This window comes from Crassostrea angulata, chromosome 10 (assembly GCF_025612915.1).
Source record: "Crassostrea angulata isolate pt1a10 chromosome 10, ASM2561291v2, whole genome shotgun sequence".
NCBI lineage: Eukaryota > Metazoa > Mollusca > Bivalvia > Ostreida > Ostreidae > Magallana > Magallana angulata.
Genome location: NC_069120.1, coordinates 52,228,851 through 52,255,367, shown reverse-complemented (window position 1 = coordinate 52,255,367; position 26,517 = coordinate 52,228,851). Strand labels below are relative to the sequence as shown.

Below are 26,517 nucleotides of genomic sequence, written 5' to 3'. Positions count from 1 at the left end.
AAACAATCCCCATACCTTTCTTAATCACATCTATCAGATGTGTTAATTTTAAATATATTCAACCCCTGTTCAAAGCCTATATAAAATTAATTTTTTAACATATGTTTAACATAGACTGACATATCCGATATATGTCTATGTTTTTAAGCGCATGTTAATCATGCAGCTCGCCGCGGCACATTGAACTTCAATGATCATTTATTATGCAAATTAGATATTTAATAAAAGAATTGTTCCGATATTATCTGTTCTTTTTAAATTTGAAAATCGGTTCTTCCTCTTACATTTATCATGGTGGCTGCATATAGGCTTAATATTCAATTCAATGTCAATGGTTTATTGAGATCACCATGTTAGCATACAGTCAATATTTATAGGACATGACATACTTTTTTAAATGCTGGAGAGCCGGGTATTTTTTTTTTTTACCAATTTGTGAGCACGAATGAAAAAACGGCCGGAAAAATAAAAAAATTATGACCACGCATTTTATGTTTCCACAAAATAAAATTTTTGATCATAAAATAAAATTTAATAAGGGGGAGGGGGTCGAGGGAAAACTATATTCTCTTTATGGCTCTCTAGGAAAATATACAGTCTGTGTGCTAATATACACCTATATTGTAAGTCTCCGTGGGTATTTAGGTCTTAAATCAATAAAGTTATTTCAGCCCATTTTTTAACATTATAATGATACAATACTATATAAATGCTCTACAAATGTATATACAATATTGATACGAATATTATATCAATTGTTATTTCATATCTAAGTCTATTTACGCTTAAAAAATACAATTATAAATACTGATTCATTTATATCGCTGATTAGCATTACTGATCCAGGGGTCCCCTGGCACCCCAGGTGATGTATATATAGAGAGCCTCTGCGGAGGTATTATCTCGATTCAAAATGTACTGTGTTTAATAAATACATAAAAAAAAAAAAATAAAAAAAAAAAAAAAAATAAAACATTATAATGAATGTCACGGTGATATTTTTAAAAGAAAAAAAGAAAACTGTTTTGGGTTGCATATAAAACACTTTAAGGTTTCGACTTTGTATATATTAAATATATAAATTTCAATGTTTTTCACTGAAACCGTTAAACTTTAGATTAACAGATATCTCTTAGTAAAAACTTAACAACCTGAAGAAAAAAACTAAGGTGCTCCCTTTGAAATGGGTCTATGTTTCGGGAGCCCCCCCCCCCCCCCCCCCCCCGCGCGCATAGTGTAATCGATGTGGTAATGTCATTAGAAACATTTGGACACGATTTAAATTGTGTGAAAACTGCATATTAATGATTATTATATACAATTTAATTTTTGTACGAGGTACACCTCCAATGCCAAATTCGTTATTTCGCGGGATATTTGTCACGTGATACACACAGGCAATATGGCAGATGGAACTGCTGAACTTCTACCGAGGTTTATGGCATTTTATTAGAATAGCAGTGCGAATGCTTCAAATTAAGTGACAGAGTTTGAATTTGATCATCTTATATTTGTGTATATAAATTGTTCAGATTGTTCAACCCATGGAAAAAATGTCGGCGTTAGTGCCTGGTTCAAAAATATTGGGAACTGTCACCCACGTGGAGTTCGATGCAGGTTTGTGTATTGGATATTGTCAGTTATGCGAGGAAAACGTTGTTGACGAACTCGCAGAAGCTATTGAAAACAATGTACAGAAAAGTGCTTCGTCATATGATAACTGGTCGAGTGATGACATTGTTTTGGCTTTGTTTCCTGAAGATGATAATTGGTACAGAGGCAAGATTGTCGAAAATGGCGCCAACGGTCTGTTGGTTTTTTTTGTCGACTACGGGAATACAGAGACTGTGAACAGTGGCAGCATCAGAAAACTCCCCAGTTTGTTAAAGCACATAGAACCACTAGCAACAAAGTGTGTCTTGGTGGATGAAACTCCACCCAATGGACAATGGACTGCAGAACAAGAGATGGCAGTAAAGGACAAACTCTTGAACCAGGAATTTATGTTCGAAATTATAAAGAGATCACCTCAGGGTTTTTCTGTTCGAATGCATAGTCCCTCATCTAGTGCAACATCCCTCGACACCTTAACAATGCAAACTGTTGCTTTAAATTCTTGTCACCAGTGCTATATTTCTTACACAGAGAGTGCAAATAAATTTTGGGTGCAGTTGCAAGAGACAGAAAACGATCTGATTGAATTGATGAGTCAGATGACAGATCATTGTTTAAGTAGTGCTGAGCCCCTGGGCAGTCCTCGCGTGGGTGGGTACTGTATTGCATACTACAGTGATGATATGGCCCCATACAGATCTCAGATTCTAACCAGCACTTCAGACAAATGTCTGGTCCAGTTCATTGATTATGGGAATTCAGAGTCTAAATCACCAGGCGACTTGATAAAATTACCTCCTAAATTCATGCCATTCCCAGTTCAAGGTATACGCTGTTGTTATAAAGCCACAAAGATCAATCCAAACAAACTAGAGGACAAACTGCAAGAACTCATGGCGTCTGAAGGAGGAGTTATGGTCAAATTTCTGAGGAGAAGTAATGATGAGTATACTGTAGAGATCAATGAAGTGGAACAACTGGAGGGAAATTCCAGCATGAGTAATTCCCAGTCCGAGGTGCAACATGATTACCCCGTGTCCTCCCTCCCCCTGAATCAGACCTGCGATGTGTGCGTGTGTTACGTTGAGCACCCTGGTTGTTTCTATGTACAGTTACTCAGTAGTTCTGACACAGTAAATGATTTGATGGATTTAGCAGAGGAGGAATTTGTAACGAGTAGGTCTCTGTCTAGAGTATCACCTGGACAGTCTTGTTTAGCCAAAATGAGTGATGCAGGTATTTATAGAGGTTTCATAGAGTCAACTGGATCTTCCATTTCTGTCACTTCTGTGGATTTTGGATTTACTGAAACAGTAGATGTGCAAAATCTTCGTGAAATTTCCACCAAGTTGCAGTCCATCCCATCACAGTGTGTACAGTGTACCGTTGACCTGACAAAGATGTCGTTCGAACACTGGTCTGACGAGGAAATCAACATCCTTAAGGGGTTTGAAAACTCTGTACCTTTGGTTTCAATGGTCACCTCAAGCAGAGGAAATGTGTACCAGTTGGATTTATATGACACAAGAGACAAAGACATCGACCGTTACTTAAATGAGGAGTTACTAGGGGTTAAAAAGCAGGGGAAGACGGCCTCCTCATACAAGGAATCGGCTCGACGTCCCCTTATTATTCGCAGAATTCAGATCCCCAAGCCTGATGTGGTTGTCGGGAACACAGAGATTGTGTGCGTCACTGCTGTCCACTCCACTAAGCAGTTCTTTGGCCAGCTGACTAAAGTCCCTGTCGACAAATTTGCCTCCCTACAGGATACTCTGACCAAGGTTTACGAGATGGGACAAGATGCTATTGTAGACGGGGAGGTGGGAACCTTCTGTTGTGCAAAGTACACGGATGGTTCCTGGTACCGAGCTCTCATCACCGCGGTGACAGGAAGCTCAGCGGAGATCATGTTTATAGACTTCGGTGACTCCTGCACGGTCCCTCTGTCCTCACTGTATCAGATTCATCCCAGCATTGCTGATACTCCACAACTCTGTATTTTGTGCCAGTTCCAGAAACAACCAGTAAACCTGAGTCTTGGTGATCTACAGAGTCTGATGGTGGACAAAGTAGTGGAGATCAGACTACTCTCAAAGACAGGCAGGTTTTCCTTAGCTCTATCACATTAGATAATTTTTTTAAAAAACTGTGCTTGTGTATTGTGGTTGATTTGGTTTATTCTGACATACTAATGTTGCAAAATGGTTGTCAATGTTAAGTTTCTTGAATTTTTTAACTTTTGTTCCAGATGGGGTATTTCCCACTTTCCAGATTGAGTTCACTAACCAGTCCAACAATAGAAACATCACATCCAGGCTGTATGGAAACCAGCACAAAATCCCCAGACTCCCACAGGCTGCTCTGCAGAGTGGGTATGTAAATGACTGTGCAAAATTTTTTTATGTAGAATGAGACAACTTGTCTAGTGGGCAATGAAAAACCTTTAATCGAAGTCTCACCTATACATTTGGGCCCTAAATGTATTTATAGTGGTAAAGTGAGCATAAGATCAAAAGGGAATATGTCCCAAGTTTAATGGCATTTTTTGTAACACTTAACCTGAAGAGCAATTCCAAATTCATTTTCTGAAAACTTGTATCCCCATAATCAGTCTATTGTACAATTTGGAGATTTGACCAGTGTACTTGTAAGTAAATGTGTAATATTTTAAAGTGAAAACAATAAGTTGTGTATGAGCCTGGACTCTTTTTCAAGAAATCTGAATAATACCATATTTATAATACATATTTATACGTAAACTTAAAGCACATTGTATTTCAATTGACTTCTTTCTGGTAGTAGAACTGGAGGAGAGAAGCGTGGAATGGTCAGTATCGGCGATGTCGAGGAAGTGATGGTCACTCATGTGGTGGACCCCGAACACTTCCACTGCCAGCTGAGCAAGACTGCCCCCCAGCTGGATGCCCTGATGGAGAGTCTCGACAAGCATTACTCCGCCCTGGGAGAGGACGAAGAACTACTCACGACCTTTTCACTAGGGAAGCACTGTGTGGCCAAGTACAGCGCGGACCAGGACTGGTACAGGGCCCAGATTACAGGTATTGTATTTATTAAACAGGTGTCTGGCATGCTATGAAAAGTTTACATTAATGTTTACAGTACTTGTCAGCATCAACTATTTGCAGTTGAAGTGGCCTGTCTGCAATCTTGAAAGGCATACTTACAGATTTTGTACAGCAAAGAAAAATTCTGAATAGTTGGTAAAGTTCATGTAGATTATTTCATAACCAAAAATAAGTTTTCATTACATTCAGAGTGGACCATCAGAATATTGATTTTAGGTGTTTGATAACTTTTGGAGGAAACTAGATACCCGTTTTCATACATATCTTAAAAGATCTGACCTACATGGCAAAAAGGTGTCACTTGCAGTTTCAAAGTTTCAAATTTTTTATCATGCAATATTTGATGATATATATCCCTCAAATGATATTGAACTAGATGTTAATTAATTTGGAGGACAAAATTTAATATCATCAGTAACTTTAGCTGGATTTCACTTCAAATTGATTGCATGTACCAGGGAGCAAGCACAACACCCAAAACTCACCTTTGTGATCGATTTACATTTTTTAAAGGGAAAAATAACTTATGCAGGACATTTTAGAAATAAGCTTTGGGACATGATATCATTAAGTAGAGAGAGATAGCATTTCAAAATACCATAAGACATACTTCAACACTGAAAATAAATCAGTATTCCAGCAGGGATAGGGTTTTTTGATTGACCTGTATAGCCTGATTTGTTTACCAGGCATGTTGAACAATAATTTTTTTACCAGGCATGTTGAACAACACTGTTAACGTATTATATTTAGCGTGTACGATATTTGGCGGAATATGATTTTTGAACAAGTTAGCATAGATTTGATTTAACACATTTCTAAATGTAGTTATCTACTTACATATTTTACATTTGGCGATATACTTGATTTAGCAGACGCCGTTTTCCGCCAAAAATGCTAAATATAATACACAGCCAAATGTAATACGTTTACAGTAATTATACCCTATATATGTATATAGGAATCACCTTGTCCGTCCGTCCGTCCGTCTGTCTGTGCAAAATTCATGTCCAGTCCATATCTTTCTTATGGAGAAACACTGGAAGGTCTTACTTCACACAAGGATTGCTTATGACCTGAGGGTGTGTCATGACTTTGATCCAAGGTCATTTGGGCAAGGTCAAGGTCACTGGCAGAAAAAGTGCAAAATTCGTGTCTGGTCCATATTTTTCTTATGGAGAAACACTGGAAGTTCTTACTTCACACAAAGATTGTTTATGACCTAAGGGTTTGTCATGACCTTGACCCAAGGTCATTTAGTCAAGGTCAAGGTCACTGGCAGAAAAAGTGCAAAATTCATGTCCGGTCCATATCTTTCTTATGGACAAATATTAGAAGTTCTTAATTCACATAAAGATTGCTTATAATTCAAAATGTTTATATTAAATGGCTTCTTGACATGTGGATTTTAGTTTGATTCGAGCCATGTTTGTGATCATAAGGATGCAAAAGTCCTCATGCATTAACTTGAAATACAATGGAATTTAAAGAATAGAAATTGGTTTGTGTACTCATATTAGCATTAACAGTTTTAAAAAATAGAGCAGTTGTTATTTATAGAAAATGGACTGTGAAATAGATTCATCCAATATTTTCTATAATAATAGAAAAAATACATGGGTTATGATTTTTCCTTAGCAGGGGGTATCAATTGTGAGCTTGCTCACAGTTCCTCTAGTTTGTTTACCAGGCATGTTGAGCAATAATTTGTTTTCCAGGCATGTTGAACAATGGGATGGTGGAGGTGAGATACATTGACTATGGAAACACGGAGTGTTCCTCCAAAGACACGCTGAAGCAGATCAGTGACGAGCTGATGACCCTCCCTCCTCAGGCCGTCCTCTGTGGACTCGAAGGTTTGTATCCCCCTGTAGAAAGGTGACCAGTCTTGCCACAGATATGTACCAGCCTTACACACCAAGTCTGAGTAGTTTTTGTGTACTATAAATATGTCCAATAGATCATGTTTTCTGTTGTTGGAACATTTCATAGTTGTTACAGTTTCTTGTTCATCAAATGTCTTATTTAATTCAATATTTAATATGTAAACGGTGTGACCGTTGGACCGAGCGCAGATTTAACACAGTGCAGTTTGATTTTTGTATAATAAAATCTATTTAAAACGCACACAGTAGGATCCGCCAGCATGATTGCCTTCTCAAATCATTCGTCAGAGTTAAACTAAATATCGCGTGCTCAGTCTACATTATGACGTCATATTTCAGACGTAAAACGTCTTCGGAAATAGCCGAAGAGACTTACGTGATTCGGAATTTTTTTTAAAATTCTTCTTTCATTGTTCATCAATTTAATTCATATGAATGCCAATGTAATAAAATTGAATACTTTATTCAGAATCTTAAAGATCAGTTCCTTGGCGTTAATGTTTTCATTTTCCATCTGATAATTTGATAAGACATACATAGAACAAGTCGTGTTTCTTGATTGAAGCACTATTAAAACTTATTTGTTTTCTTTTTTAATTTCTTTTAATTCAAATTACCTTCTATTGTAACATTGGAACTTATGAAATCGAGTTTAGGGGCAATAAACATCGATAACTACCAGTCAATCAATGATCGAACTAACTTTTTAAAAACAAAATGGCGGCCAATATGGCGGCGCCCATGGCTGGAAGAAAATTTTTTGGGCCTTAGTAACCCTGATTCAACTTTCATTTTTCACTGATTTTCTTATATATACGTGTTACCATTAATCCTCGCTTCGCGAGGCGGGCTTCGCCCGCCTCTCGCTGCGCTCGGTATTAAATCATGAAACAAAGTAAACGATATTTTTAGTTTTTGTGGAAATTTGATTAATAATCTTTATAGACCCTGTCCCATTCAAATGTTACCCCATTTAGAGGAGCACCCCCACCCCCATCAATGTTAAATTTTGGTATTGATGCATCTGTTTAATGCACATCCTTTAATGAGTGAACATCTCACTAAGATTGAAACAATTTTCAATATGGAGGGTGTGTTATTTGGGGTTGTTAATTTATAATACAAAAAAGACATCAGGAAAGTCTGTCCACATGTGCATGGTTATTTAAACAATTAAATGCTATCTTCAGGGCTTCATGTTGGTATGGAGGTACATGTAGTGAAAATTGTAGAAATTTTAAACAGTGGATGTAAATGTTTGATGTCCCTACAGGTGTGGCCTCCTCGTCAGGATTCTGGCAGCCAGAGAAGGTGGCCCAGTTCGAGGACTTGGTTCTTGATCAGACATTTAAAGCGACCTTCAAATCCCAGAAGCCAGGAGAGGAAACTTTGTTGTGTGTCCTGGAATCGGCTGATGGCACCAACATTAATCAGAAGTATGGAACAAGCACCAACTCACTTGTATCTACAACCCACGACTCCAGTCCTAACAACTTCCAGCAGAGGTCAGTGTGAAGTCACTGCAGTGTGACATAATCTATACACCAATACTAGTTAGTCAGTGTGCAGTCACTGCAGTGTGACATAATCTATACACCAATACTAGTTAGTCAGTGTGCAGTCACTGCAGTGTGACATAATCTATACACCAATACTAGTTACTCGGTTTGTGCTCAGGAAGGAAGGTTTCAGCAGCTTGAAATTCTCTATTTCTAAGATGGGAAATACCAGTTCCAGTTTTTTTAATTTTTTTTTTCATAAATTGGATGCTGCAACTAGTGATTCAGCGATAGTCACCGACAATCGAATAATCGTCGTTAGACTGCTACTGATGCCGACAATCGATAGCTGAAAGCTGACATCAATAGTCAGTGAATATTTGACTAAAATTTAAACTCGCGGTAAACAAATCCGTTTTATGCCAGTTCTAAGCATTTTTTAATTTCCGAAAAGAACGATAACTCTAAATAAAGTTAAAAGTAAAAATGGCTGAACACGGTGGGCAGGACGCAATGACAGGGTTGCAGATCTATCCTTATCCAGGGTCAACCCGGTCGGTAGTCCGAAATATCTGACATTTTCCTGACTTTTTAAACAATTTTGAAATATTTTATATGCCAGGCAAGTAAAATATCAAAATTGTTTAAAAGCCAGGTAAACGTCAGATATTTCGGACTACCCAGTCGGTTGTATGGAAATATTTTTGCTTCACTACGAAAGAAGAATAAGTAAACAGAACTTATATGTGGCGTTAGTCAATTATTCTGCAAACTCTGCAGAAAATCTTATGCCAATAAAGGTAAACAGAAAGAAAAAATGACAGCTTCGCACCACGACTTGCACGTCACATGTTAGACATGTTTTGTTGTTTTTGCGCGGTCAGTGAAGTTTGCCAGTTCTATTTTATAAATTAAATTTTTTTATGATCAGCGTTTACGATGATTTAAAATCTAAGATCTAGAATGAGATCGTCTCAGGTGGACACAATAGTGTTTTTGAAAATGAATATGGATTTGTACTGGTGAAAAGTTGAAAACTGAGTAGTGGTAAATACCTAGTACATGTTCTGTGTTTTTCTGATAAAAAAAAATGATAAATTGAACAGAATGTTCATAACTAACTACTGCTATAATTGTTACAATAGTAATATTACAATAATTTAATAATAATCATATAAGTTTAAAACAGAGGTGCATTTATGACCAAAATTTATTAAATTTTATTTTGCAAATGCCTATGTTAGTTTTATTTGCTAGAATATACTAAGTACATGTACATAATAACTATAAATTCAGTAAGTTGAAAATCTCCCGATTAATTTCGATTATGAATGGAAATGGAGTTTCCGATACGATTCGATAATCGATAGTGTTTTCTGTCCGATTCTGAAAAACTAGCTGCAACTTTACCCCTTTTAATCTCATGAATTCTTATTAGTAGATTTTAGTCATATTTACCTACCTGTTAACACTCCCGCATCTCGCGAGGAAACTCCCGCAAAATGTTCTAAAAATCAAATTCTCCCACACCCAGCCAATCTCCCACGCAGGAGGCTAAATTATCCCACAAACATATTTTTCTCCTTCATAAACCCCCTTTCCCCCAAAACTTGTGAATCTTGACATGCTATTTCAACATCCACTGAGAGTTTTTCTGTGATTTTGGCCTCAAAATCTGCTGTGTAGCTTGAATGAATCAAAATCCATCCAAGACCTATGTACTGTGATCAATGTCTATTTTACTTGTTACGATTTCTTCTGGTTTTGACTAAAATCAGTTGCGTATTTTGTAATGCATAGGCCTAATATAAAGATACTAATAAGTGAAAGCTTTAAACACTTAAAGCAATATGAGCTGTATTTTTTAGAATTTTATTTTGCTGTAAAAATCTTCTAGTATGATGAGTCTACGTGTAACTTAAACTTTTATGATAGATAAGATTTGAAAAAAATTATTAATTTTTGTCAGAGGAAAGATATCTCCTTTAAGTAATATATACCATCAATTTTTGTACAGGACCAATTAAGGCTTCTAACTGGCCTTTTCCACAAAAATATGGCTAACAGAAATTAAAAAGAACATGACATTTTTTGTCATTTTAGTAGAAAATAATATTTTCGTAAAAAAAAAAAATTCAGCATGAGAATTGCAGCTCATATTGCTTTAAATATTTAACATCCATGTTTTACTCTGAAACACCAAAGAAAACAATACACAGCCAGTGGTGTCACTTGATAGATGCACAGGTAAAGTACCCAAGCCACATGCAGTGAGGCATGACTACTCCTGTCTTGGCCAGCACTGTCGGTAAAAATCAAAGTGAGTTTGGAAGACTGGGCGTTTTTACAAGCTACCTATAAGAATGTAGTAGGTGTAAAAAGTGCAAAAGCATTTGACAGAATTTTTTTTAACCAATATCATGAATTATGGGGATACTACAGACATTAAAACAGAGACCATTCCAAATAAAAATTGGGAAAGTTTTGTTTATTAAAAAATGTAGATAGATATCATAGATATAACCAAGGGAAATAATAACCATAATGAATATTATTAAACTGGTATTATATTAAGGTGGAATGCTACACCAAAATTTTATTTTATGTATCGTTAGAGTCACCCCTGCGAATGTTATTGTCATTTAAATTTAAGACCACATGATTTTATTTGACCCTTTCAGTTTCGCAGTAAAAATCATGCCTCGTGTTTATAGTCTATTTCATAGAATCTAGGTACTTGTAGTCAAATATAAAATCTAGAGGTTTATTGATTTCAAACTTTATTCACTTTATCTTCATTAATTGGTGGATAAAATGTGTTCTAGAAATAAATGTGACAATACAAAAAATAGTTTTGTTGCAACAATTAACATGCTTGTAGAGATCCCCCCTGAGGATTAAATTTCGATCCTGACCGAGTAATATCATCAATAGTGAAACAGACTATACTATTTTATGCAGAATGTTCCTTGAAAATGGCTCGATATACCAAGTTTTTATGCAAAACAGCCATAGGTTTGAACTTTATTATCAAAAGAAGTTTTTTATAATCATACATATTTTTTTAATTAAAAAAAATCAAACGTCTTGTTGACATTACTGGACATAATTTATTTAATATTTATATTACGCATTTATTCACATCAAATGTTTAACTCTACAGTGCGTTACTTGCAACCAAAATAGATTTTCTACTTTTTCGTAAAAAATACAAAAAATTCATACAAAAAAATTAAGGGCATATCCTTCTTTGAACAACTCAATCTTGCTACAAAAATGATACTCTAATGATCCATGAAATAAAATGTTGAAGTAGCATTCCACCTTAAATGAGTCTCGCTGCAAAATCATAATAGGCAAAATAAATTTTCTGTGATTTTCCTAGGTATCATCACTGATGGTTCAAAGATAATTCTTTTTGCAAAATTGAACAATAAGACTTAATATAAGAAGTGACACCATTTGTGCTTTGTATTGTAATATGCAAACAAAACAATGGTTTTCTGAACACAGCAACACAAGTTGCAGTTGCAAACTGATAGTCATAGAAATAATTCAATTAAAGATGATTGCAAATGCATTAAAATGCAAAATAAGGTATTTTACTGTTTTGAATATATTTGCATTCATTTAATAACTTTTGTACGAGAAAATGTCATTTACACAAAATCTCCCCCTTAGTGAAGTTGGTAAGGGGGAATTTTCTCGCACATTGTAGCTTTGAAAGGTATTTACAAAGTAAACAGCTATACCTATTTCAAGAGACCTATTTCAAGAGAAATCAGGATTATGCATGTACCTCATAAAAAAAATTGGAATATAGTGTATAAACCATCGTTAATGACTTTAAAGAATTATATTTGATAAAACCAGGGCTCGACATTAACGCTTGTCCAGTGCCAGTTAAAAAAAATATACGGACAATTGAATATTGCTGGCCACTTGTCCGACTGGACAAGTGCATTTTTATGTAAAGAAGTCTCCAACATTTAAAATAGAAAAGAAAGTTTTGTGATATGAGTATCCGTGGTCTCGTTATAAGTTTATCAATTAGTTATTTTGAATTTCGATCCCAACATCAAATTGCGAGTTACTCTTCATTGGGATTGAAGTTCACTAATTTCAAACAACTTTCAATATTGAACTGTAAAGGTGTGGATCTTAGTTCTTGCAAAGTACCAAACACACATGTTAAGAAAAAGAAAGGAAGAAAGGGTAGCAAAGATAAAGGATTATGGAAAGAAATGTAATTTATTTTAGGTTTAATTCATCATTGATAGACTATGATGAGTTTCCATGTTTAGTTTGAAAAACAGCTGAGAAATCAATACATGTATAACAGTTACATGTATTTTTAAACCTGACACTAAATTTAAAATGTCGTGTAATTTGCCATTACAAAGCTACAGCTGACAAATCATGTTTAATGTTATATGGAACAAATACATTTAGGAAAGACACTTTGAGTTTCCGTTTAAAACGTCAGGTTATTAATTATAGCTAGAATAATCAATTAATGACCTTATTTTAATGATACAGAACTGTAGTTTTCAAGTTGACAATATTTGATCTTTAATATTGAAAAATTTTTGGACAAGTGAAGTTGAAGTTCGGAAAGTAAATGTCTTGGTCACTTGTCCGAATGGACGAGCAAGAAAAAAAGTTAATGTAGAGCCCTGAAAACCACAATAGCTTTATGGTGTATCCTTGTTTCTATATTTAGGAACAGATTTGGTGACAAACCTTCTGGGGGAAGATTCAACAATTCAAGATCAGAATTCGGTGGTGGATCTGGTGGGGGTTCAAGGTTCAGCAAACCGTCCAGTGGGTTTGGAAACGCAGGGAGTGGGGACTGGAATGAATCCCCTTCAGCCAGCTCCTCTACACCAAGCTTTGGTGGGGGAAATAGAGGGGGATTTGGGGGAGCAGGTGACTCTTTTGGAGGATCAGGTGGCTCCTCCTTTGGTGGGGGTGGAGGAGGATTTAGAAAAGAAGGCGGTGGGAGAGGTGAGTGTTATCTGTGTCTTGTCACTTATAAATTACTGTAAATTCCTTATTTTACGCGAGTACTTTATTCCGCGATTCCCCTGTTTTGTATCAAATCACGAGAATATAAAATCGCGATCAGCAATTTTTTGTTATAATTTCCTATAGTTCAAAACTGTCTGAAAAATAAAAGCGAGATTTTAAAAACCGCGAGAGTTGCTACTCGCGATTTTACGCGGAAATTAATTCTTCGCGTTTAATTAGGAATCTACAGTATTTGTCTTGACTCCTGACATATTTGAAACAACTTAAAGATGAAATTGCTCTATTATTTATTTAGGAAATGTTCATACATAACAAGTTTTTCAATTTAACATTGTGCAAAAACAGTGTAAGTTAACCTTAAAACAAGCATCCATTTTAACTCCTGTAGGCTGTCATAAATGTGGAGAAGAGGGCCATTTTGCCAGAGATTGCCCAAAGAGTGGTGGTTCTTCAGGAGGTGGTAGAGGCTGTCACAAGTGTGGAGAAGAGGGCCATTTTGCTAGAGATTGCCCCAAGGGAGGTCCAGGTGGTGGCGGAGGAGGGAGGGCATGTCATAAATGTGGAGAAGAGGGCCACTTTGCCAGAGATTGTCCCAGTGGTGGTGGTTCCAGGGGGCGAGGCTGTCATAAGTGTGGAGAAGAGGGTCATTTTGCCAGGGACTGTACATCCAGTGGTAATAACCGGCATTAATCTGTGTTTAGATCTTATTAGGGGGCCCCGCTCTGTGGGTGCCCCTATAGTGATCAGTCTGTCTGTCCGGGGCATATCTTCTCTCCCCTTGGCCCAATCTGGCTCATTTTTCACCTACAGATCGCCTTTGGGTAAAGGATGTACAGTGACCTTGAATGACTTGTCATGGTCATATCAGACCAAACCAAAAATCTTTTTTTTAAAGCATATTTACTCTCCCTTTAACCCTATCTGGCTCATACTTCACGTAAACAGAGCTTTTTGGTTAGGGGTGTGTAGCAACCTTGAACTAAATTTCAAGGTCAAATGTGAAGGTTATTGCAGACCTCATTAAGGTACCTCACTACACCGAGACTTGTACCTTTTTAAGACACTACATCACAAGATGTCAATTTAAATGTATTGTTAACATTACCATAGTTCAGTGTGAACATTCTTAATTTTATACACATTAACTGAATTAATTTTTTGAGGAAAATATAATTTTGTATCAAAAATTGCAAATAATTTTGCATATTTGACTAATATATGTCTTATCCATCATGTTATTTATCATAAACAGGTAATTTTCTGCTGATTTGAGAAAGTATTTCAAGGTGTAATGAGGTACCCTAAAATTAAGTTTTTGACCATAAATTATTGTCCATTGGGTTAATCATGCTCAGATTAAACCCAAAAATGCTTTTATCCTATTTTTCATTATTTAAGCAGAGCCCTTTGATATTGTCACCATCTCAATGATATCTAGTTCTATATGCATAGAGGAAACTCAAGTTAGTTGTATTTTTCTGCATGATATGTTCAGCTGGTTTCTATCATAGGGATTACTTTTCAATTTACAGGTAATAGAAGTTCAGGGTTCGGTGGAGGTGGTGGATCCTCTAGTGGATTTGGCAGCAGAGGGTCTAGTGGTGGATTTGGTGGCCGGTCTGAACGACCCTCAGGAGGATTCTCAGGTGGTTTCAATAAGAACTCTTCCAACAATGCAGCTGATGATGACTGGGGTGGATTTTCTGTGGATCCCAAACCCAAAGGTCCAGGATTTGGTTCCAGGCCTAGCGGTGGTGGTGGAGGTGGCTTCCAAGGAGGAAAGCCAAGTGGTGGATTTGGAGGAAGGAGTGGGGGAGGATTTGGTGGTGATGGAGGAGGAGGGGGAGGATTTGGAGGAGCTAGTGCAGCAAGTGCAGAAGATGACTGGGGAGATGGTGGCTCTGCCACACAAGCTGCTCCTGTCACAACCCCAGGGTGGAGTGCTACACCTAGAAATACAAACAACAACAGTGAATGGGGCCATGAGCAGAGCAACTCCTACATACATGCTAGGCTGCCATCAAACAAGTCTGTTAAAGTGTATGTAGTGTACGCAAAGTCCCCTTCAGAATTTTGGTGTCAGACAGTTGAGAAATCGGAGGAACTTGAAGAAATGATGGAGAAGATGAATGAAGAGTATAATGGTTTATTTCCCAAAGAAAGATGTGTGCATAAATATGAGACAGGAACACCCTGTGTTGCTAAGTTCTCTGATGATAAACGATGGTACAGAGGGGAGATCTCAAAAGTTGAAGATGACAAGGTGTCTGTCTATTTTGTGGACTACGGAAACACAGAGACAGTTGATAAATCTGCTGTGAAGGCAGCCAATGCAAATTACATGAGTTTAGAAGTCCAGGGGGTGAAATGTTCCCTTAGTGGAGTGGTCAGTGAAGACTGGTCATCAGAGGCGATAGAGAAGTTTGAAGAACTGGTCATGGATAAAGAACTTCTAGCTGATGTTGTTTACTTCTCGGGTGGGGTGTGTCTAGTCAAGCTCACTGAGAATGGTGAAGATGTGGCTCAACAATTGTCCAGCTCTGGATTATGTAAATTATCTACCACTACTGTTACCAAGCCATCAGAAAACCCCTATCCTCAGATGCCCCAAGAAGTGGGAAAAGACATCACTGCATATGTTTCATGGATAGAGAATCCTCACAGTTTCTGGATCCAACCTGAGGAGAAAGCAGAGACATTGGAGAATTTAGTGGGAGAGCTTCAGGAGCATTATGCAGCAGGTGGCAATAGAATGGACAATGTGAAGTCAGGGGACACAGTGGTTGCCAAGTTCTCGGAGGATGAGGCGTGGTACAGGGCCTATGTAGAGAATATCCAAGACTCCAACACCACAGTCAGATTTGTGGACTATGGAAATACAGACAAAGTTTCTAAGAGTGAACTGTTCAAAGTTGCAGAAAATTTCCTTCAATTCCCTGCCCAGGCCCTGAGGTGTAACCTGTCTGGTGTGAAGCCCTTACAGAGTGGTTGGTCTGCAGACACGAAGGATATCATGCAGAGCTTGGTCCCTGAAGCTGTCAAAGTCAAGTTTGAATCCAAAAATCCAGATGGCACTTGGGTGGTCTCCCTTTCAGCTGGTGATGTGGATGTGGCAGAAGAATTGATCCAAGCAGCAGTGGCTAGAAGGGAAGTTTCCTCCACTTCCACTGCTTCTGAAGTCACGTCGCAATTCCCACAACAGACTCCTCTCCAGGAATGTAGCACCCACCAAGTGTTTGTATCCCATGTCAATTCCCCAGCCAGCTTCTACTGTCAGCTTGTTCAAAACTCAGAAAAATTAGACACACTATTGGGAGAGATAGAAGAACAAGCAGAAATGTTTGATCCTGTGAACTCTCTGTCAGAAGGCATGGCGTGTATGGCAAAGTACAGCGCTGATGAAGCCTGGTACCGGTCGGTCATCGCCAGAGTGTCAGGAAACACCGCAGACGTCCTGTTTGTTGATTATGGGAACTCAGAATCCACCTCCAAAGATGATATATGCAACATTCCTCCAGGACTCTTCAAACTAGAAGCTCAAGCCATTCACTGCAGACTTAACAATCCGGATGGTGTTGGAGATGGTTTTGAAGATCAAGTTGCCGACAAAGAGATGACTATTAAGGTTGTCAGTCCGTCACCTTCTTGTCTTACTGTAGACTTATTCTTTGAGGATGGTAAACCACTGTCGGAATCAGCAAGTTCAACACGTGAATCAAGTTCCGTGGAAGCCCCAGTATACGAACATGTTGATTATGCCGAGCCTCCAGGGACACAATTCAAATGTTTTGCTACTTACGTAAAGTCACCTTCCAGGATCTACCTCCAAAAAGATGGTTGTGAGGGGTCACTGGAGTCCATGACAGCAAACCTGCAGGAGGTCATGGGTAACTGTTCCAGTCTAGTGAATCCAAGGTCTGGTCAGATCTGTGGGACTGTGTACTCTGAGGACAAGGCTTGGTATCGAGGCGTCATAGAAGAAGTAAATGCTGGCAAGGCCAAGATCAGATTCATTGATTATGGCAATAGTGAGGAGGCAGAAATTAGTTCTCTGAAGGTCTTACCATCTGAGTTAGCTTTGCTTCCACCATTTGCATATCCTTGTTCTCTGCATGGAGTATCCCCCCTTGAAGGAGAATGGAGTTCCGAGGTCACTTCACAGTTGGAGACACTCATTGTGGATAAAGAATTGACCTGTACTTTTGCAACTGGGACAGAAGTTAAACTTGAGGTTGAAGACAAAGATGTAGGAAAATCTCTACAGGAAGCAGGCCTGGTGAAGTATGAAGAGAGTTCCATTGCTTCAGAGGATGTCCAACCTGTTGGGGTCAATAGTCTAGAAAAACAAGTAGTTCCCACAGAACCTGTAACATCCTTTGTAAGCCACACTGACAAGGAAAAATTCTACCTACAACTGTCCAGTCAGGAAGGGGAGTTAGGAGAAATGATAGAGAAGATCCAGGTCCATTGTGACAAGAGTGCTCCTCTGAGTGAAGTGGCCCTGGGTGATTACTGCTGTGCCAAGTTTACCACAGATAACTCCTGGTACCGGGCACATGTCAAGGATATCCGAGGAGACACTGTGGATGTTCTATTTATAGACTTTGGGAATTCAGACTCTGTGTCCAAGGACAATTTGCGGTCCCTTGGCTTTGATTGTCCAGCTCTTGCCTACCACTGCTGCCTATCAGGATGTACCTCAATGTCCACACAACAGCAGGAGCTCTTCTCCAAGCTGACCTTGGATGCTGAGGTCACGGCCACATTTGACCAAGATGTGGGGGACAAGTACGAAGTGACCCTGCTGTTAGCTGATGGGATGAATGTGAACAAGGAGATCATTCAGTCAGGTCAGTCTCGGAGTTACAAGGCAACAAAATGTATTTATAACTATTACCAGGGATATTTCATTTGATACGAAAGTCAGTCTCAGAATTCAGAAAATTTCACTGCATGTGTTTAAAGTAAACATCAATTTTTTTATGAAAGGCTTTGTTTTAATAGAAAAAGGCGCAACTGATTCAGGGTTGTCTCTAAAAATTGAAGTAGAAGGGAGAAATAAAAAAGTAGAAGGGGATCTGGAGGTCTTGCTTAAAGCTAGATTGTGTTTGAAATGCAATAATAGCCGGGTAATTACGTCACTTTAGGCGGGGAAATTCCCCGCCTCCCGGGTCTTAGAGACAACCCTGTGATTAGTATTTGCAAGAAACAGTTAAATATAAAACTTGTGTATCGATGGAAACAAAGTTGTGGAAATGGTATCAATTTTACGTATCTTCTTTGCTCAGATGGACAGGGAGTATCAACCAGCCACTCTACAGATCTGTCCGAAATGGAGGAGAGACAAGATGCTGGTAAGTAGTACCGGTATTGGAGATGGCAGAGATTTTGCTAGCTCATGTTTGTTAATTGTTTTAAGAACCAAATATTAAATTTTTAAATGCAGTCCAGGATATTTGTAATTTTGAGATATAAATTTTTATTTGTTTTTTGCAGCTTCACAGTCGGTTATAATGGACGAGTCCCATGTGACTTTGGATGAGACTGGATTCTCTGAGGCAGACCTCAATGTTACCTCTAATGATACAAGTATGTATTACAAATAGACATCTCTGGCTTGCTACTTATTAAGTAGAAAAGGGAAAGCAAACTCAAGTTTAAACACTGTAGAAATGAATTCAATATCTGATTTGTAAAAGTATTAACTAGGATGGTGAAGTTTACACTATAAAAACCCAAAACAATATTTGCTCCAACACAGTTGTGGTTATAGATATAAGTTTTCTATTCTGTCCTAAACTTTCCCACTGTCAATAAAGAGCAAATAAGGAAAAAACATGTAGGGTGATAATTTTTTTGCATGAACTAATATGTGATGTGTTATGTGTACATATACAGATGATGCCCAGGAAGAATCCACCATTTCCAGTGTTGGTGACCTGAAGTTAGTGGGCGTGTCTGAGGAGGGTCGTGTGGAGGTGTCGGTTAGCTGTGTCTACTCCCCCAGCTGTTTCTACATCCAGCAGGGGGACACCACACCCCTCAACAATCTCTTGGACCAGATGTTTGAATTCTACAGTAACGCTCCCGCCGGCTCCTACAAGCTGGACAGAGTGGACATCAATACGCCCTGTGCTGCCAGGTTCTCGGACGATGCCACCTGGTATCGGGCTGTCATCAAGAAACAGGTGGATGTAGATAAAGTACAGGTCATGTTTCTGGACCATGGTAACGTGGAGGTGTGTGCCATTGCTGACCTCCGGCGTCTACTGTCACGGTTCAGCGAGCTCCCTCTACAGGCCGTGGAGTGTTCTCTTGCTGGGGTTCGAGCCAAGGACGGACCCTGGAGCTCAGAGGCCATCACTCTGTTCTCAAACCTCACCAAGGACAAGTAAGGACTCCTTTCTTATCAAGAAATTCATCGAAAATGTTAAATTGTTTTCAACTTTGTTAGATATTCCTGATAGAAATGCTTTGTTATTTATGCTGTAGAACCTGTTTATCTACCTTAACAAAGCTGACTACATACACTTGAGAAATGACATTGAGCTTAATTATCAAATTCTTCTAAATATTTTAGTGAAATAAATTCCATTGTCAGTATTGCAGAACTCTAGAAGCCATATTAAAAAATCTTGGTAAAAGATTTACCGCTTATCTGTGCTTTCTTCCACAGGACTTTACTAGCTGACATTGTTAGCATCGGGGATGACAGCAGCTGTATTGTACAACTGTTACACATGGGTCTGTCCATCAGTGAGCGTTTGTTGGAGGAGGGCCACGGAATACAGGCCACCACGCCCGTCACCATCAGCAAAAAAGTGAAGCGTGTTTTTTCCGACTCCAGTGATGTAGCTACCCCTTCACTTAAGCTATCTGAGGAGTGCCCTGCAGTGAAAGAAGAACAAACTATCTTGTATGGAAGGTCAGTCTTCTGTCAGCAGGTGCTTGTCACTACTTTTCCATATAAGTACTCCATCAGAGTGCCTCCATTTTACAAACATATCACATGATAGCCTTTCAGAAATAGTCAATTTGAGTAACACGATCAGTAATCTTAACTGGTAACTTGTTGTTAAAACGTTGGTTTACTTGATATATGTCATACATTAATTCAGGTTTCAGCCTTTGGCTGTTGAAGCAGATACAGAGTATGTGGTGTCGACCAGCCACAGTGAACACCCGGAGAGCTTCTGGTGTCATCTGACCGACAATGTCCATTCCTTGAGTGACCTGATGGATGAGATGCTGAAAGAGTACTCAAAGAATCAGAAACCAGCTAAGGAGGACTCCACAGAGTTGTCAGAGAGTGAAGCAAAGACAGTATCCGATGAGTCAAAAGGTCCTGGATTATTGGATGACTGTACACCTGGAACATCCTGCTGTGTCCATTTCCCAGTCGATGGACAATACTATCGGTCTGTAATCCAGGAACTTCTTAATGACGACAGTATCAAGGTGTTCTTTGTGGATTTTGGAAACATGGAGGTTGTGAATCAGTGTCATATTTATGAGCTGTCCGACGATTACTGCCAGATGCCAGCTCAGGCCGTTCATTGTCGCTTGGGAGGAATTGCCAGTCAGTCATGGGATACAAGCTCCTGTGGACGATTCGAGGAGTTAACAGATGATAAAGAACTATTGTTGTATGTTATAGAGAAGATTGAAGATGGACCTAATATTGTGGAACTGTCGGACGGGGAAACTTCCATCACCAGCTGCCTCATAGAAGGAGGTTACGCCCAGTCGGACCGCTCATTGGAGGACCAGTCTATTGATCTGGTCTCCTTGTTCTCCCCCTACACATGGACTCTGTTGTCTCTAGACATGGAGTACGATATCAAAGTAACAGCTGTAGAAAGTCCTGTTCATTTCTATGTTATGCTAAGTGACTGCAATGAAATGTCAAAAGTCCAGGAGGAGATCAACAATTACGTAGAAGGGAACCCTCAAGAAATGTCCAGTATTGTAGAAAATACCCCTTGCCTTGTCCTCAACCCCAAACAGAAAGAGTATCAGAGAGCTAAATGTGTGAAAGTTTTCAGTGAAAAACAAATTCAGGTAAATTTTTACATGCTATGACACAAAATATGCTGGAGCATTACACACATCTAAAAAAAAATGTAAGGACTGCATTTTTTACACTTGGAGCATTACATATGCATAAAAATGTTAAAGGACAACTATTCTTTACACTTGTTGATGATGATTGTCATACTAAATAACTAAACTAGCATTGGTAATAACATTTGATATACATTTGGTATTGTTTTCTACTGCAGGTGCTTTTAATAGACTCTGGTGAGAAATTGACAACAAAAATTGACAAGTTGTTCAACATCCCTGACAGTCTTGTCCAGATACCCGCCCAGGTTACTGTGTGTGCCCTCACAGACGTATTTTCTCCCACTGGAAACTGGAGCAAGGAGGCCAAACTATTTTTCTCAGGTACACTATCCACCCTGTTCTTCGTTGTTCGATGATTTTGTACGATTGATTTTAGTTTGAAATTGCTAGAACACTGTGAACGATGTAATCTTATATGACATGCTGTTACACTGCGACTGATATATGATACAGATCATGCAGAGTTTGTGTCCATCATGTACGTGCGTCACAAGACAGACTGTGGGCTGTACAAGGTGACCCTGGACTTTGAAGGTCAGGAGTTGAATCGTTTGTTAGTGGACCTGGGCTATGCCAGAGCAGAAGCTGACACCACACTGTTTGAGCAGATGTTGGATGATTCCAGTAACCTTGGTAAGTGGCGTAAATACATTTACAAGATCAGCATAAATACTTACCTGTTTGTATAAGGCAATACATATTTGTGGCAACTGCAGAAAGGACTTCTTGTGTAGAGGGTTGTTCTTACCGGCTGTTGGTTGAAATACTGTAAACATATTATATTTGGCAAGAACAATATTTGGCAGAAAAAAAGGTTTTCAACAAGTTGGCATGGATTTGAATAAGTGCATACCTGAATGTTCATATACTTAAACATAAATGCACTACGTTTAGTGATGCACTTGATTTAGCAGAAGCTGCTCTCTGCCAAAAACACTAATTGTATTATGCAACCAAATGTAATATGTTTACAGTAACAAAGTCATCAAAACATTTTAATTTTGAGATGACCCTTTACATTACCTCTTGCATGAATGATGACTACCAAGCATATGGAAGATTATTGTTGTATGGAAGATTATTGTTGTTGTATGGAAGATTATTGTTGTATACTTGTAGAAACATCATTCAATGAACTTGCCCTGGAAAGACAGAATTCCTTCGGCAGTGAAGAAGATGGAGACAAAGGTATGTAGAGAAACAAACTGACAAAACTAAGAAATCTTAAGTAATTTTCTGTCTTGTAGGGATAGTTCCACTTTTGTTAGAAAATTTAAATTGATGCATTGTAATTGGTATTAAAGTTAAATATGACTTCATATAATTAAGTTTTGAAAAGGAACAATGGTTTTGGTTGGTATATTTATTGTAATTGTTTGAATATTTGAATTGTAGTACAATCGTTGAACTTGGACTCGACCCTAGAAACCACTGATGCCTCCATTTGTATGTGTCACGACTCGACTCTGGAGACCACTGGGGCCTCAGACAGCTTCCATTTCATCAATGTCAAGAAAGGCAAGTAGCTGGAATTAAAGAAAACCATTGCGAGGTTTTTTTTTTTACTGTTGTTACTCTACCAAAACAAGTATTTCTTTTAATAAAAATTTGGTATTGTTCTTTGAATGTCATTTGCCTAAAATGAAATTACCTTGTTATTTGAATATATTAGAAAGTTTGCATTTGCAGTGTTAAATAAAACTGCTATTTTGACGTTTAGTTAAATAGTAATGTTATAAATTTATCTTTTTCTTACAGAAAGAGAAACAAACAAGAAAGATGGTGAGTTTACTTTACGAATTGTAGTACTCAAGAGATTATGAAGACAAAATTATTTATTGTCTTTCTTTTAAGTTGCTTTTTTTCTTAGCTGTATTTGAAAAGTTTTAATTTTCTTCAATAATTGCAGAAGAGATCAAAGAAGAGGATGAATTTTATGATGCGTATGATGAGGAAGGAAAAGTTACTCCTACACTTGAGAAATCAGTGGATGATGCATCTAGTGACACTCCAACCAAGGAGGCAGACCCTACATCAAGTCCACGAAAGGATAAATCCTTGAATAATTCATCTAGTGACACTCCAACCAAGGAGGCAGACTCTCCAGTAAGTCCACAAAAGCCCAATGATATTCAGGCAGAACAACATCAAAGTTCCCAGAATGCGGAGCAGAATAAGGAAGAACCTGACGATAAACATCTGGAAGAGGAGAATGTGGAAGAGAAGGCGGAGGAAGATGGATTGAACAACAACAAAGCTCTGGAAGACGATGCAACTAATAATTTGTCAAGTGAAGATGAGCCAAATGATGCTGTCCCTGAAGAAATCAAAGAAACTATGACTGAGGAAAATACAGCAGGTGATCAAAGGGAAGTAACTGAGGAACTTCAAGAAGACAAAGAGAAAGAAGATCAAAAGGACATGGCTGAGGTGTGTGAAGGAGAAACAATGGAGGAAGTACAAAAGGAAACAACTGTGGAATGTAAAGAAGACATAGCTGAAGATGAACGAAAGGAAAAAGAGGAATGTGATGGAGACACATCTAAAGATCAAGAGGAAGTAACTGAAGATAGAGAGGATAGTGGCAGCAAAGAAGTTGTAGAGGAAGAATCTAGAGAGGGGGAGGAATCCGGTCATGATCAAGAGGGGTGTGAAGAGAACTGTCAGAATGAAGGGGAAGGTTCAGAGACAGGGGACCAGTCAAAGGAGAACGGGACAGATTGTGGACAGAACGACTCGGCAGATACAGATTGTGATGACAAGAAGGAAACTAATGGAGACAAGGAGGTGGAGGAGAAAGAAGATCAGGATTCAAGTGTTTCCGACAGTGCAAAAATCAACAGTGATGGAGACGGCTCAAAGGACTCACATTCTCTGAAGGAAGGGGTTAAGGAAGTGGTTCGGGAATTTGGTGATAAAGCTGAGGAGTCGTGTGAATTACTGGCATCAAAGGCGGGAGAAGGAACTGATTAAGAAATCTCTTGAACATTCTGATTGTTTCAAATACCTGAATTTGCTTAAAAATATTGGAAATAGATTTTGTATAATTATGTAACATGCATTATACTTTACGCATTATTTTACTTAGTTGTGTGAGCAACCAATATTATTTAGTTCTCGACTGTTGGTTTTATTTTGCAGTCTACTGTTAAATCTTGGTGCAATTGATAATTTTCTCAAGTTTGTAGTCGTTTGTATTACTTTATTTTTCATGATCAAGGAAGAATTAGAAAATGCTAATATGTGTGACTGTTATTTAATAAAAACATTTGAAGATCAGTTCTTTGTCTGAAGATAACGTTTGATGTGATAAGTTATTGAGTAACTGATTTATGTCATCCTCAGCTTTGTTATCGGTGTGTTAGAACAGATAATTAAGAACAGATAATTAAGAGGGGAAATGCTTTGACAAACAACGTGTGGTTTATTGCTGACATACTGACGAAGTGTGTTCAAAGGGATATCTCTGATAAACCAAAAATTTTACATGAAGTAAACGGTACAATATTGATTAAGGAAAACTTAGTAGTGACAATTTTTTTAAAATTTTCTAGAATGAATGGAGGTCGTGAGATTTTCGTGAAGTGCCTGTAAAATTACTAGTCATGTATTGGAATACATATTATTCAGCCACAAAACATGACTAAAAGTTCCCTCACCCTTTGTTATGCACGTCTTTAGGTTGGAGAGAAGCCGCAAATTAGCTTTACGGTAAAATGACGGAATAGGCCTATACTAGTAGTCTGTTAAATCGAGATCTGCTGTTAGAGATGTTGAATTAGTTTTGGGATTGTCTGCCATTGAAAAAGTATTCGATGAATTTCCTCTTACTGAACATTTTTCTGGTAACGTACGGGTACTGCAAGTCTTTAAAAACAGGGCGTAAAGATGGGGGGGGGGGCATATAGATGAGGGGGGGAGTGACTAGTTCAAACCCCCCCCCCCCCCCCCAAAAAAAAAAAAAAATTTATTAAATAACGGGTGCTATTATATAAATAGTGCCTGTTTGGGAGGGTAACAGTTGAAATTGACACCCCGAGAAAACCATTGTCAACCGACGCGAAGCGGAGGTTGACAATGGTTTTCTCGGGGTGTCAATTTCAACTGTTATCCTCCCAAACAGGCACTATTTATTTTGTTATACTGAATGTCTTAATTTTTAAGAAAGTTTTACTGCTTTTATATAGGAATAACGTGAATTCTACAGCGAACCGTACGTGCGTAATTTTCGCGCATGTAACATTTTTTAATGTTGCCCGTTGCTAAGTGCGTTGCTAACGCTGAGGGTAATAGAAAATATTATTAACTGCGTCTTAACCAATCAGATTTCAGTATTTAACCTGAAAGTATAACAAAAAATATTATTAACTGCGTCTTAACCAATCAGATTTCAGTATTTAACATGAAAGTATAACAATAAATAATATCCAAAGATTAATTACTTCTTTTATATGATTTTCACCTTTTGTTCAGTTAATGTATATTATGCAAAACCTGTTCGCACTTCGCACCCCCCCCCCCTCCCCCCCACGCACACACAAACACACGCTTCGTCCTCGGCGTCATTGATATAATTTATCGTTACTTTGATTCCTAGTATCATCTCGGAAAAAAACACGAACATGTAGATGTTATAGTAATAACACAATAAGGTAGAAAATGATATTGCTAATCACTTATTACAATTTGTGAATAATCGCTATTTTTTAAGAATGGGCATTTTTCTATCCATTATTTTAAAGAATGGCCACTTTGGTAACTATTGGATTGTTTTTAGATTTAGAAGTATTTTATCTTCTATAAAAGTAAACAAGAACAAAGGATTACGTAACAAAAAAGTTTTAAACTACAAAATATAGTCAACTTAATACTTGATGCAAGAAATAAATAATGATGATTTCCATTTAGATGGACACTCTATACAGTATAATACGAGTCTCATATGTCAAGCTTGGATGAGAAGTAATTTTCAATGAGATATACAGTCTTTTGGTGGTATTTTGAATCGCATCGCGTTTTGTGTTTTCGGACTATGCAGTGTACAAAACCATCAACAGATGAAACAAACCTACGGTCATAAGTTATTAAAAGTTTGAAGATAAAATATCATACGTAAATATTTAATTAATGTTTGGCTGTCATCAGTGGAGAAAGTAATTAGTCTTGTGAATACGCTGTTAAATATTTTTCATTTATGCTGTAGCTTGAATAATTGAAGAAACTGACAAACTGTTTGATGATAAATCGTCAATTTTTATATACTTCAAGAGC

The 26,517-nt window shown here is 38.0% G+C and overlaps 1 protein-coding gene across 2 annotated transcripts; it reads left to right on the top strand.

Annotated features, from left to right (window-relative positions):
* Nucleotides 1-1,376: 1,376 nt before the first annotated feature.
* Nucleotides 1,377-24,525, top strand: LOC128165484 (uncharacterized). 2 transcript variants are annotated; one of them, XM_052830088.1, is made up of 19 exons: nucleotides 1,377-3,717; nucleotides 3,866-3,989; nucleotides 4,420-4,676; nucleotides 6,422-6,559; nucleotides 7,863-8,094; nucleotides 12,812-13,095; nucleotides 13,508-13,792; nucleotides 14,652-17,969; nucleotides 18,408-18,473; nucleotides 18,616-18,708; nucleotides 19,018-19,510; nucleotides 19,796-20,044; nucleotides 20,238-21,180; nucleotides 21,402-21,567; nucleotides 21,700-21,879; nucleotides 22,366-22,434; nucleotides 22,642-22,764; nucleotides 23,005-23,028; nucleotides 23,156-24,525. In XM_052830088.1, exons 1-19 carry the CDS (start codon nucleotides 1,545-1,547, stop codon nucleotides 24,217-24,219), a joined length of 10,281 nt encoding a protein of 3,426 aa, XP_052686048.1. In that variant the 5' UTR covers nucleotides 1,377-1,544; the 3' UTR covers nucleotides 24,220-24,525. The 2 variants fall into 2 exon arrangements, with proteins under 2 accessions (XP_052686048.1, XP_052686047.1); XM_052830087.1 differs by having other exon boundaries at nucleotides 4,417-4,676.
* The last annotated feature ends 1,992 nt before the right edge of the window (nucleotides 24,526-26,517 follow it).